Genomic DNA, 14272 nt, shown 5'->3' on the forward strand with positions numbered 1-14272 from the left:
ACACAGCTGTGCGCTTTACACATTTAATCCAGTGAGTTCCGCATTCCCATCTTAGAGAGGTGTGAGGTCCAGAGAGGCTAAGAAACACTGAGGGCAGGTGGGCCGGAGCTGTGGGCCCCTCCTGCCTGTGTGCACGTGCGGGGCTGTGTGCGGGGCTGCCCGACCACACGCTCTTTCCCTGGTCTGGAGTCCCTTCTTCCCCAGAGCACTGAGCACACATCTGCCCGCTTTATCTCACTGCAGCGTGCTGATTGATTTATGTTCCCTGTTCTCTTCCAGTTTATAATCCTTTCAGAGAAAGCACTTGGTCATCATTTTGTTTTTTCCTCTTTTTTTTTTAAAAAATTGCTTACTGCAGTTAGTTGTGGTCTATAATATATTGGGTTTTTTCCTAACTTGATTGAGCGCTAACCCTCAAATAATTCTCAAATTCTCCAATCAGTAATTACTGATTTAAATAAAATGGCAGAGTGTGCACACCCAAACTAATTTGTTTCCTTCAAAATAATCATCTAGGGAAGTAACATACTTGTCCTAAAAATGCTGCTGTTTGTTCAGAACCAATTGAAGTATGTTTATACTTCCTCAGAATTTATATTTTTTTGAATATACTCTATGGTACTAAGACAAAGTTTTAAAACATTTCTGTATGATTTTTCAGGGAGATTATACTCAGTTTTGTGAGCTCTAGATTTTTTTTTAAGTTATTTATAATAACATTAAATATCAGTATACTTCAACAGTGCTGAACTGTGGGATTAAAGCAATGTTTCCATCTTCCTCTTCCTTTTTTAATAGGGACTTTATTTTCTTTGGAGCATTTTTAGGTTCATCGCAGAATTGAAAGGACAGTGCAGAGATTTCCCATGTACCCCCTTGTCCCCCACATGCATACAGCCTCCCCCACGATCAACACCCCCCACTTGATGGTACATTTGTTACAGTGGATGGACCTGCATGGACACATCCTCACCGAAAGTTCACAGTTTACAGTATGGTTCACTGTTGGTGTTGTGCCTTCTGTGGTTTGGACACATGTGTACTGACATGTGTATCCATCACTGTAGCATCGTGTATGGTGTCCTCACGCCCTGCCAGCCCTCTGTGCTCTGCCCACGCATCCCTCCCACCAGCCCCTGTGGCCACTGATCTCTTTACTGCCTCTGTAGTTCTGCCTTTTTCAGAATGTCGTATGGCTAGAAACTTAAAGGATGTAGCCTTTCAGACCGACTTCTCTCACTCAGGAATACGCATTGAGGGTTCCTCCTTGTGTTTGCATGGCTAGATACCTCATTTCTTTTCAGCACTGAATGCTCTTCCATGTATGTACTGGTTCTTTAACCCATTCATCTTGGTTGCTTCCAGGTTTGGGCAGTTACAAATAAAACTCCTATAAACATCTGTGTGCAAGTTTCTGTGTAGACATAAGATTCCAACTCATCTGAGTATATGCCAAGGAGCCCAGCTGTGATTGTATGGTGTAAGAGTATATTTAGTTGTGTAAGAAACCACCAAACTGTCTTCCAAAGTGTCTGTGCCATTTCGCGTTCCCAGCCATGTGGACTGAGGGTTCCTGTTGCTCCACGTCGTTCAGCAGCATTTGCGGTTGTCACTGCTGTGGGTTTTAGCCACCATAGTAGGTGTGCAGTGGTGTTACACCTTGTTTTAATTTGCAGTTCCCGAACGGCATACAATGGGGAGCATCTTTTCATAGGCTTCATTGCCTTCTGTATCTTCTTTGGTGAGGCGTCTGTTCAGATCTTTTGCCCATTTTTTAAACAAATTTATTTTATTTATTTATGTTCGGCTGCGTTGGGTCTCCGTTGCTGCACGGGGGCTTTCTCTAGTTGCGGCGCGCGGGGGCTACTCTTCGTTGCGGTGCGCGGGCTTCTCATTGCGGTGGCTTCTCTTGTTGCGGAGCGCGGGCTCTAGGCGCGTGGGCTTCAGTAGTTGTGGCACGTGGGCTCAGTAGTTGTTGGGTCCTTTTTTAATTGGGTTGTTTTCATATTTTTGAGTTTTAAGAGTTTTTTGTGTATTTTGATTAACAGTCCTTTGTTTTTATTTCATTTGTAAATATGTTCTCCCAGTCTGTGGCTTCTCTTCTCCTTCTTCTGCCAGTGTCTTTCACAGAGCAAAAGTTTTTAATATTGATGAAACCAGCTTATTAATTCTCTTTCATGGTTGTGCCTTTGGTGTTGTATCTAAAAAGTCATTGCCAAACCCAGGGTCACCTGGATTTTCTCCTATGTTATTTTCTAGGAGTTTTATATAGTTCTGAGTTTTACACGTAGGTCTGTAATCAATTGTGAGTTAATATTTGTGAAGGGTGTAAGGTTGTTTGTTTGTTTGCCTGTGGGTGTCCAGTTATTCCAGCACCATTTGTTGCTAAGAAGACTGTCCTTTCTCTATTGAATTGTCTTTGCTCCTTTGTTAAATGTTGGTTGACTCTGTGTCTGGGCTCTGTTCTGTTCCGTTGATTCGTTTGCTGTACTTTCATTAGTATTACACTGTCTTGATCACTGTAGTTCCTAGTAAGTCTTGAAGTATCATTCCTCCAACTTAGTTCTCCTTCAGTACTGTTAGCTGTTTCCATCTCCTTTTGAGCGAAACAGATACTAGTGTAAAATGAAAGTACAGAAAAGTAAATATTAGAATTGGATTACTGTCTTATGCTTAGAGGATGCTCAGTAAATATTGCAGTTGAAATATTGGTATTTACTCAACAGAAATTCTCGTTTACTGGTTTGAAGAAGAGGTAGAAGTTGGGAGTGACTTACTGCCGTGTTCCTGTGAGCACACTACAAAATGCCATTTCCTTATATTTACTGAAAGTTCAGAACACAATTTCACATTGTTTACAGAGTCTAAATGTCAAGATAAAAGCAAAAACGTATATGAATATGACAAATGGTATTTTTAGTGAAGTAAATCTCATCACCTGTACTTTTCAATTCTTCCTTTGTTATTTATGTTGACATTTTTATCATCAGGGCTCTCATGTTGGGTGATTGATGTTCAGACTTTAAGATTGTGCCAAACTTGTAGAATTTGCAGAAGCATTTCGTTTGGAAGCGTAAGATTAGTAAATCATCTTTTTTTTTTTCTTCTCGCCAAATTTTGTAATGGATTAAAATTAGAGTAAGAGGACTAACGTTTAATCTTTTAGAAGGCTGTTTGTGAAACATTGTTAACACAATGGAAAGTAGTTATTTAGTACCACGTGGCACATGATTTGGTTTCCATGTGAGGCCAGAGATGTTTCTGTGTGTTCGCTGATCTTTCCCCAGCACCTAGTACGTTGCCTTGTTCAACAAAACGTGAGGGATGAAGAAAACTCCTTGTGGTTAGAGTGTACAGACAGTGCCCTTATGTACACCATTTGATCTCTTCATGCAAATATAAATTCCCCACTGTACTTGTGTTTCTGTTACAGTTGGCGGCCAGAGGAATAAAGAACTCTGATATGTCTCCACCTTCAGGACAGCAGGAAACAGGTGGCTCTCCATCCAAGCAACAGATGAGACCTCTTATTTCAGTGACTTCCGCTTTGAAAGAAGTGGGTATGGTAAGTTCTGTAAAATCTAGAACTCCTCAAAGTCAAAAAATCATTAAAAGGGTTAAATTTAATGAAATCACATTAATTCCTAATGTCCCATTAGGTTTTTCTAGGGAAAAAAATTACTTCTTAAGATTTTCATGTGTGGTTTACTCTGAATATTGGAGCCTCACTGGGCTTAGGTTTTATATCTAAGACCACCTAGTAGGTAAGAATATATTGAAATTATTCTCTTTTTTACTTTAAAAGACTATTGGACACAAAAACATATAGAAATGTATGGAAAACAATGCAGAAAACGTTTTTATACCGTAACACTCACAATTAGCAAAGGTTCACTTTTAAAAAAAAATAATGTCTCTCTGGTACTTAATTAACTCTGGGAATAGTGTCCGGGACGTGTACATGTATTTAAAACTTTTTAGCATAGCAAATGTTAGAGGACTCAGCATAATTGCACTTAATTCATCAATTATTTCTTTAACCTTCTACTTTTCAGTCTCTGTCATGGCATATGGATAGTAAAACAGAACCGTGGGCGAGTAAAAAGTTTAAACTTGGAAGTATGTTTTGGGCATCTCTCTGAAATGTGAAAAACTCTGTTCTGAGGTTCAGGGAAAGGGGCTCGTGGTGTGGAATTTCAAGCAGAGGGAAGAGTCTGAGTCATATCACACATTTTACCCTGGTTCTGTCCTTTCCTGCTCCTTGAAGTCTGTGCCTTCTCTTTGCTGAATTTCACGAAGCTTCTGCGGACAGCACTGACGTTGTTGGCACACCAGTCTTTCACAGCCTTTGTGTTTATCTTGAAAATAAGATTGAGTGGGAAATACCAGCCTTGGTCACCCTCGAGGACTTGCTATAGGAAGCCGCTGTTGCTCACGCAGGTGTAGTCTCTCTTCTCTCTGGTGGCGAGCGTGTGCTGCGTTGCTCGCTCCAGCTTCCGACGCCCCTGTGGGGCCCCTCCTGGCCCCCAGTCTCACACCCCACGCAGCTGCTCACCTCTCTGGTCGCAGCCACTGTACTCGGTAAAATGTTCTTTGTCTGTTCTACATGTATTACTTTAAAACTGACCACTATTCAATAATATTTGAGGTAATCCATGCAACTAAATGGTTTTTCTTTATGTGTCTTCTTGCTAAATATCACTTCCTTAAAACTTGGAGAACCGCTTTTCCTTGCCGCGTCTTCCAGATATCTTTGCTTTTGCAGTTTTCATAACTACTAATGTCTTCTTTTCATATATTTACAAATTCTAGATCGTCTAGATTACTCTGATTATACTAATCATAAAACAAAATTTATTTTCTCTTTCGTACCAAGGACTCAGAACTCTTTATTTTTACTCTTTGCTTAGGGAGAAAAGCCAGTTCTCAATTATGTTTAGTAAGTAGTATGGCTTAATAAGAATATATGTACCTGAAACATAAAGACAGCTTCAGAATAACACAGGCTCTCTTGAATTATTCATCCATCAAAACTTCCCTAGCTCTGAGTATATGAATTAATTTTAAAAATTTCTACAGTAAATGTAGAATTACCAAGAATCGGGTGCCAAAGAGGAAGAGAATATAGTTAAATATGTGGTCAAGCAATCCAAAAATATGACAAATAATTGAGACTTGGCTCTTCTAGTATATATTACATCTATTAAATGATAATATGTAACTATTTCTCATTGCTGATAATGAAGAAAGCTGTGTTAACATTTTGCAGGAATAAAAAAATTCACAAGGAGCATGAAATGTTAATGAAAACAAAAAGTAAAAATATCAAAACTTTAAGGTGGATTTTAAAAATAACATTATTTCTTACTCTGTAACTATCTGTGTTTAAAGGACAGAAGTTTGACTGATGCCCAGGAAACCTCAGAAGAAATGCAAAAGACTAACAGTGCTATTTCGGTAGGTACAATTTTCAAATTCTCTCTCTCAATCATTTTACTTAATCGTATACGTATTAAAATACGACACTTTAACTGTTTCAGAGTAAACGCGAAATACTACGTAGATTAAATCAAAATCTTAAAGCTCAAGAAGTTGAAAACGGACAGCAGGGTCACTCTGAAATGGGTGCAATAATTGTTCACGAAGACGCCAAAGAGCGAGAAAAAGAAAAATCTGTTTCGTCAGATCGCAAGAAATGGGAGGCTGGAGGCCACCTGGTGATTCCCGTGGATGAACTGGCACTGGACACGTCCTTCTCTGTGACTGAAAGTGCGTATGAGCGTGCTGGTGTCCTGCCTGGTGCGGCCCGGCACGCGTAGAGGGGCTGAGAGAGGCTGGAAGGGTTTCTGTAATAGGTGAAACGTGGAAAGGACGATTGATTCAGTTTTCACATGGCAGGGGTTTTTCACAACCGTCTGTAGTATCAGAGCAGGAACTAGCTGTGCAAGTTTAAATTGTGTTACTGTACTTTAGGCCTTTCCCTCACGTTAGAGTCACCTGTTAGCAGGGGTAGTTCTTGGGGAGACTCAGAGTAGTGAACTTCAGCAAAGACTCGCAAGGTCCTGTCGGCATTGAGCAGCGGTGTCGAGAGGGTCCCATGCAGCGATCCCTTCGCACAGCGATGATTCCTGAGCCGCTGCCCTTTTCTCGCATTGTTCCTGGTGCTGGAGGCGCGGCAGGGAACCGACAGACACATGTGCTCGCGGGGGGCTCGCTTTCTAAAGGGCCGGTCTGTCCGTCAGCTAAGTAAGTACAGTTCTACGTGAGTTTTCTGATGGACCACTTTGGTAGAATTCTTTCTTGTGTTGGAGAAAAGTCCACAGGCCCCACACAAGCAGTTCTGTCTGGAGTCCCACTACCTGCCACACACACTCCCGAGCAGTGAGGACCCCACAGTGGTTGAGACGGAGCCCCTCCCTGAGAGCAGAGCGCGTGTCGGGGCACCGGTCAGTCGCCCGGAGGCGGTTTCTGGATGGCGTGGCGTTCTGAGGGCTGAGGCGCGTGAGCTGCCCTGAGCCCAGGACGCGGGGGAGAGCCTGGGACCCCGGGGAGCCGATGCGGCTAGCGCGGGTGCGAAGGTGAGAATCCCCGAAGCTGTTTCCTACCTGTTTCCCCAGGTAGGAAACAGCTTAGGCCTCGCCGGCCGCGGGGACTGTGCTGCCGCTTCTCCGCTCCGACGCCGCCGCGCAGGGGCGGCAGCAGGCACCGTGCAAAGGTGCTCGTGGGGCCGTGTTTCCAGTACGGTTTTTTCTAGGGACACTGACGTTGTCATTTCATAAAATTGTCTTTACATCTTCTTTCTTCTCTCCAGCTTCCTCTTTCTCCTTTGCCGTCTCGAGTGCTCATGATTGCTTCCTGGGGCGTTTCTGTAACAACTGTTTTAAAATCCTCGTTAGATCATTCTCGCGTCTGTGTCGCGTTGCCGTCGGCTGCTGGTAGCCGTCTCCCGAGAGAGTTAAGGTTTTCCTGGTTCCTCTCATGCTGAGTAGTCTTGACTTACACCCTAGACATGCTGAATATTCTCTTACGAGGCTCTGGGGCTTGTTTACACCTGACGGAGAGCATTGATAGTCTCGTAGCCGGCCCAGTGAGGGTCAGGTCCTGAGTTCCCACCTGCCTTCTGTGGCCTCTGCTTTCAGTAGAGCCTGGCAGTGCTGCTTGAACTTGTCCGGCTGTGTACCAGGCGGTGACTGGTCTGGGACCTGGGTGTTTCTGGGTTTGCTGGCTCACTTTTCAGTCTTTGATACGCAACACAGGATCAGATCCACGTGTGCACAGGAGGTGAGCTCAGGTAATAGCAGGCAACTTCCGGGGATTGCCTTCTGGAGTTCCTTTGTCGGCACTGTCTCCCTGGTGTTTTCTGTCTCTGGTCCTCTGGTCAGAAAGCTGAGGCTCCGGTCACCTCACTCTGCCCCGTGCTTGGAGCAGGGTGGCCAGGAGCCGGAGGAAACAGCCCCGCCGTCTGGGTACCACGTCTCCACCAAACAGGACGGAAGCGTCCTCTCCCCAGCTTTACGGGCTCTGGGTTCTGATTACCCGTGGCAGCGCTTGGCGCTGGGAAGGAGGCAGCGGAGGGAAGAGAGAGAGATCCTCACCCTCTCCCTCTCTCTCCAGGCATCAGGGTTCCCTGGCGCGGCCCTTGAGACAGAGTGGAGGGCCCCTCCTAGAGCTTCGTCTGTCCGCAGCCCAGTGCCCTCCCGTGGGTTCCTGACGGGAAACGGGAGGGGGATGGAGTGTACCACCTGCTGGGGGTGCTGGGAGTTTCTGCCTCTTCTTCGCTCATCCAGCCGATGAGCCGTGCGCAGCGTCCACACGCTGCTGCTCCTGCACGGGTTCTGGTCCTTAGAACTGTGTCAGCGGGGGGCACGGCTGGCGCTGCTTCTTACTCCATCTTCCCAGGAGTCAGAACTCTCGTTACCCTCTAGACATGTAAATACGAAGAAAAAAAGCGCTTATTGTCCTTGCCCCTGTAGTTACCATTTCTGCTGTTCTTAATTTCTTTGTTTAGATTTATGTCTCCATGGCATCGTCTTCCTTCTTTTAACATTTCTTGCAATGCAGGTGATAGATTCTTTCAACTTTTGTATATTAAAGAGGATTTTTACTTAATTTTATACCATGTTTTTAAATTAATACAGATTTAGTTATATAATTTTATGAGGCATAATTTAAATTTTTTTAAATTTAAAAATTGTAAGCCTTCTTCCCTGGGTATAGAGTTCTGGGTTGGCAGTGTCATTTTTGAGTGCTTTAACGATGTTGCTCCGTCGTCCTTTTACTCGCATTGTTCCCGACAAGACATCAGATTTACCTCTGTTCCTCTCTCCGTAACATGCTGTTGTTCTCTGACTGCTTTTAAGACTTGTGTTCATCACTGGTTTTGAGCAGTTTGACTGTGAAGTGCCTTACCATAGTTTTCTTCATGTTTCTTTTCCCTGGGGTTCACTGAGCATCTTGGGTCTGTGGTTTATCATTTTCATCAGATTGGAAACGTCTTTTCCAATATTTCTTCAGGCATTTTCCTGTGCTGCCTCCCCATCCTCTGGGGGCTGCAACCTCACGTGTATCAAGTTGTCCCATAGTTCACTGATGTGCTTTTCATTGTTTAAGATTCTGTTTTTTCCTGTGCCTTTCATTCTGGATAGTTTCAAATTCACCTATTTTTTTTTTTTTTTTTGCATTGCCTAATCTAGTATTAATCCCATCCAATGTATTTTTCATCTCAGATATTGTGGGTTTCAAAGTTCGATTTGGGTTTAAGTATCTGCCATGTCTGTACTTAACGTTTTGATCATATGGAGTACAGTTATAAAAACTTTATTAAATGTGCTTGTGTGAGAATACTAATGTCTGTCACCGTTCTGAGTCCATTTGCATTGGTTAATTTTTCTCCTTATTATGGGTCATATTCTTCTGCTTCTTTGCATAATTGGCAAGTTTTGATTGGATGCCAGACATTGTGAATTTTACCTTGATGGGTGCTGGGTTTTTTTGTGTTACTGTAATTATTCTGGAGCTTTGTTCTGGAATGCAGTTAAGTTAGTTGGGCACAGTTTGATTTGTGTATGTCTGTTTTTAAGATTTGTTAGGTGAGGTCATGGCCACGTTTAACTCAAGTGCAAATTCTTCCTAGCACAGAGGGAAAGCCCTTCTGAGTGTCCAGTTCACCACAAATTATGATATTTTCCAGTCTGGCTGTTGGGAACAAGCGGTGTTTCACGTCCTGTATTCCCTGTAGTCTCTCCGGTGGTTCTTTTCCTCCCTGAGGTCGTTTCTTCACACATTTGCTCCCTTCAGTTCTCTGCTGAATACTCAAGGCTACCTTCTGGAAGTCTCTGGGCTTCCCTTTCTTCTGCCTTAGTCTCCCAAGGGTCGGTCCCAGCTCTGTCGCTGGAACTCAGGGAATCTGCTGGGCTCTGCCTGGGTCCCCCTCCTGAGCTGCAGCTGGAAACTCCCAAGGCAGCGGGAGGGGCCGTCACAGGAGTTGTCTTGTTTGTTTCTCTTCTCCCAGGGTCCATGTTCTTACCTCTTCTTGTCTTACTTCTTGTCCAGTGTCTTGAGACCGATGTTTTATATATTTTGTCCAGTTGTCTTGGTTATCCAGGCAATAGCATAACTTTGGTCACCCTGTTCTATCTTACTGGGAGTGGACGTACTTGAGACCAGTTTTTACAGGCTGTTGCATTCATCTAGACAAAAACTGAAGACCTTAACTGGGAGATAATAAAAGCGGACATATGTAAGAGGTTCTCAAGGACAGACTCGTAAGGGCTTCAAGGGAACCTCTTCTACAAGTGTGCCAGGGCAAGAACTTGGATAAGCAGATGAGGAAGCATCAGAGTTAGGAAAACTGAGAGTGTGGTATGGATTTACAAGAAAAAGAGACGAGGGCTAGAATATCTGCACTGAGTTTGTCGGTACAGGCATGGTGACCTTGATGAAAGCAGCGTTGCTAGAGGGCTAGGGGCAGACATAGAATCCAGGGATTAAGGAGCGCATGGCAGCTGAGGAAGGAGCCTTTTCCAGAAGCCGAGCTGTGAGCGGAAGAGAGATGAGGGTGGTGCTGGCTGGTGGAACCTTATGGAAAAGAGCCTTGAGGATAAAAGTGCATCCCCGCACCCATTTTAGTACCTGCCTGACCTCAGTCACAGTGCACATTGGGGCCCAGCGTCCCTTCCGGTGCCTGCACCGGCGCCCCGTGGCCCCCCTGCCTCTCGCTCTGTCCCTTCTGCCTTCATGAGGCTCCCTTCCCACCGCTGGCGCCCAGCCGCTATTTGTACTTCACGGCCCTCCTCCCCTCTCCTCTTTCCCAAGCCCTTTGCACGGCGGCCTCCTTGTCTTCATTCGGACCCTGCTGTTCCACTGCCCCCATTTCTGAAGCCCTCCTTGTAGCAGAGCTCTTCACAGTATTGTCTGTGTACAGCTGGGTGCTGTCTCCACACCTTCCCCCCACCCCCTTCACCCCATTTCCCACCCACCCCCTTTAGATTGCTTTGGCACCTTTATCCAACACCATGTGGCTGTAAGCTGTGGGTCGGTTCTGGGTTCTTTACCCTTCTTAACTGTCCTTTTAAAAATTGTTCCTTATTGGTAATCATTTTCCCTGAGCAAAACTGAAATTGCCTGCTAATCTGCAGATATTTACTTTCATGGACTAGTACACAAAAATTCGTATTAACATGTATTTGGTCACCTTTGAAAGATTATATGACTTACACTCCATAATAATATCCTGTCTGTTACTGCTAGGTGCCTATATGCTTCATGTATTATTATCAAATGTTCTAAAGACTCAAACTTCAGTAGGTCCTTTTCTGGCTTTTGCTTTGCTAAATTTTAGTAAAAACATTTACCCCAAATTATTATTGTCAACAAGAAAGTGTCAGTTGCCTACGTACAATAAATAAGGTGGAACAAATTTTCTTAGAAATACTTTCCTCTTCTTTTAATCCATATGCACATTTATCTTAGGATTTATTTTTCTCTTCAGTGAAATTTATAGAAGCAAAATATTAATGTATATTTTATCTATTTTTGTACTACTACCCCATTATTCTTAATTATCTTAGGTTTAAAAAAAATTTTTTTTCTCAAATAAAAACTTTACAGAAACATAATTTATGTTTTTTTTCCATTTTTATATTCCCTAAAACTAGAGTTTAATTCTTAAGTGTTTTAAAAGGCAACTTTAGATATATTTATTAGTAGTAGTATTAGTTGCTTTTGTTTTTTTCTATCATTTATTATTCATTCCCTGATAATCCTTTTTTTGGGGTTTGTTTTGTTTTTCTATGTTGATGACTATTTATTATTTTTTAAATTTAATTTTTATTTTATATTGGAGGATAGTTGATTTACACTGTTCTGTTAGTTTCAGGTGTGCAGCAAAGTGAATCAGCTGTACATATACGTATATCCACTTTTTTTAAGATTCTTTTCCTATATGGGTCTTTACGGAGTGTTGAGTAGAGTTCCCTGTGCTGCACAGTAGGCCCTTGTTGTTTATCTATTTTATATATAGTAGTGTGTTTATGTTAATCCCAAACTCCTAATTTATCCCTACCCACCACCTTTCCCTTTTGGTAACCATAAGTTTGTTTGTGAAGTCTGTAAGTCTGTTTCTGTTTTGTAAATAAGTTCATTTGTACCATTGTTTTATGTTCCACATGTAAGTGATATCATATGATATTTGTCTTTATCTGACTTCACTTAGTTTGATAATCCTTAGGTCCATTTTTAAGCACCATCGTTATATTCTCTTTGTGATGTAACCTTTTTTTCCTGTGAAGCACTCAGTTGGATAGAAGATCTTAAATCTGCCTTAAGAAATTTTTTTATATCTTTTTCTTCTAGAACATACAGTGGGAGAGGTTATTAAATTAGATCCTGGTGGATCTCCAAGAAAAGTCTGGGGAAAAAGTCCTATAGATTCGGTTCTAAAGGTACTTGGAGAAGCTGAACTACAACTTCAGACAGAACTATTGGGAAACACAACTATTAGAAGTGGTAAGCAGAGAAACTAGTTGTTTTTCTATACTAGAAATAATATTAAAAATGGAATTGTATTTTTAAAGATGTGTCTGTTTTAAATGAACTGTTTGTAATAGACTACCTTTTGTTACAGTCGTTTTCTGGTTAGCCGGAGAATGGTTGCCTTTTCTGGGGAGTTGTCTCAAGTGGTAGTCTTGAGTTTCGATCTGAAGTAACCTGGTTGGGATCTAAAAATAAAGGAAGAGGAAATGTATATGGGAGAGGGGGAGCCGGAATAACAGAGCAGTCAGAATGCTATTTCACATGAAGAAAGATGGAGTAGCAGTGCGTTGAGACGGGGATTCGGGAGTCGAGTGGACTGAAGGACTAAAAGATACTGTCGTAGGCACAGCAGGCGTCATCCTAGGCCTGGGAGGATGCGTTGTTGTGAGGCAAGAGGGACACGCTTGTGGTCCACGAGTGTGATGGGTCTCACTGTTACAGCCACGCAAAGAGGAGAGCGCTCCTCTTAGCGAACAGGTGTTCTAGGAGTTAACAGCTTATTCAAACCAAGAGGGCGTCGAAGGTGGTTTTTCTTTTTTGGAAGTTGTGTCAAGGCTTGAATGTGTGTGTCTTTCACTTTTCTGTGGGTTCATGCTCGCTGCCACCCTCACTTTCTTTTTATCTGCCTCTCCTTAAAGCTTGTAGTGAAACTTGTATCCAAAACTGACAGAAGAATGACCTGGGAGGTGAAGCTACTCACACTGTGTAAAAAGGACTTAGCCAGATGCTGACTATTAGCTACGGAAATGAACCTACATACTTATTACGGAAGTAGCAAAAGTAGGTTCTTGTTTCCTTATTAAGAGTGAGCCTCCCAGCCACTAATCATTGTAGCATTTCTTTAATATTAAAGGGAACAAAACCAATTTGAACAAAGTATATAAAATCATTTGTTTGAAAAAAGAGCAAGTACATGAGTGTGTGTATTTGTAATCAGTTTGTTCACACTCTTGGGTCTGGAAGTTGTGCTGTTGATGCCAACTAACAATCACAACCCAAAGTACGATACCAGTAACAAGTTCCTGCACCTCAGTCTGAGCCTGTTCTCAAATGCTGCGGGCGTTATTTAGAAAGAAGTACCTCCAGGCTAAAACATTTCAAAGATAATAAAAATTTCAGATTACTTGGTAGTCTAAAAGTCCTAAACAGGTTCATTCCCATTAGAACTATTACACTTAAATTCAGATTCCTCTTACGTAACATTTTTATTGCTTAAATAAATGTAATAATGGTCTATGATAAAGAGTTAGGCAGTGGGAAAGCGGGACTTTCCTTCTCCATACAGAGTCCATCTACATAGAATTGGAACTGAGGGTTTTTTTTATGATTTGTCTTTTTAAAAACTCATATTTACCAACTATTGAATACTTATTAGCTGTGCATACTATTAATGTGTTTGGTGGTCAGGCTACCAAGAGTAAAAGATGGTCGTTGCTCTCAGAAGGCAGACACAAATGAAAACAAATAAAGGGTAACAGTGCATGAAAAGGGCAAGAATAGAAGTACCCACGAAGTTAAGAGACAGTGCAGAGACGTTTATGTAATTGACTTTATCTGTGATAGTGGAAGGCTTCCAGGCGCTGTCATCTGCCATCTTTAAAATTTTTCTTCTAACTACATTTACTTACAAGAATATGCTCTGTGACAGAGACGTTGCAGTTGTTAGCATCATGGAGGTCACACGTGGCCGAGTGTGTGTCAGAGGCGTCACCTGTGAGGCGGTGTGCGCCCACAGCTGAGGAGGCTCCGGGTTATCAGTACTGTCCCGTGTCACTGATGCATGCGAGGCTTGGGGGTCAGGGAAAGCCACAGAGAGAGCAGGTGCTTTTGAGCTGGGCCAGAGATACAAAAGAGCCCACTGGGTACTTAGGGGAGAGGACGAAATCCTAGGCAATTTGCAAAGACGCAGAGGTTTCGTTAACGTGTGCGGGAGCCATCTTCATGTCGTGGAAAGAAAGTTCTGGCTTCATCGCTTGCCAGCAGCCATGAGGCAAATTCCTCTGACTTTGACTTCCAGGTGCTCGGTGAGTAGAATGGAAACACTGTCATTCAGGACTGTTTTGTGGATTAAATGACAAACAGGATGGACTTGTGTTGTCTTTAGTCTTCCAGTCCTTATGTCAATGTCTCTTTCATCATTTTTGATTGTTGAAGCTCTTTTGTGTTAGATTCCTTAGGAGGAGCTCATGTGAACAATGCAGCCAAAGATTTTGCATGTTCATAAGTTTGTGTGAAGACT

The 14272-nt window shown here is 42.7% G+C and overlaps 1 protein-coding gene across 10 annotated transcripts in view; it reads left to right on the forward strand.

Moving 5' to 3' along the window:
- Positions 1 to 14272, forward strand: part of NEK1 (NIMA related kinase 1) — a 218232-nt gene that overhangs the window by 148235 nt on the left and 55725 nt on the right. For 8 of the 10 annotated variants that reach the window (XM_067040071.1, XM_067040068.1, XM_067040065.1 and 5 more), the window contains 4 exons: positions 3434 to 3565; positions 5392 to 5457; positions 5541 to 5769; positions 11854 to 12006. In XM_067040071.1, coding sequence (XP_066896172.1) covers positions 3434 to 3565; positions 5392 to 5457; positions 5541 to 5769; positions 11854 to 12006 — 580 coding nt within the window. The remainder of the gene's footprint in view (positions 1 to 3433; positions 3566 to 5391; positions 5458 to 5540; positions 5770 to 11853; positions 12007 to 14272) is intronic. The other 2 variants (XM_067040069.1, XM_067040072.1) reach the window with 1 other exon arrangement.

The sequence above is a fragment of the Kogia breviceps genome, chromosome 8, assembly GCF_026419965.1.
Source record: "Kogia breviceps isolate mKogBre1 chromosome 8, mKogBre1 haplotype 1, whole genome shotgun sequence".
Taxonomy (NCBI): Eukaryota; Metazoa; Chordata; class Mammalia; order Artiodactyla; family Physeteridae; genus Kogia; species Kogia breviceps.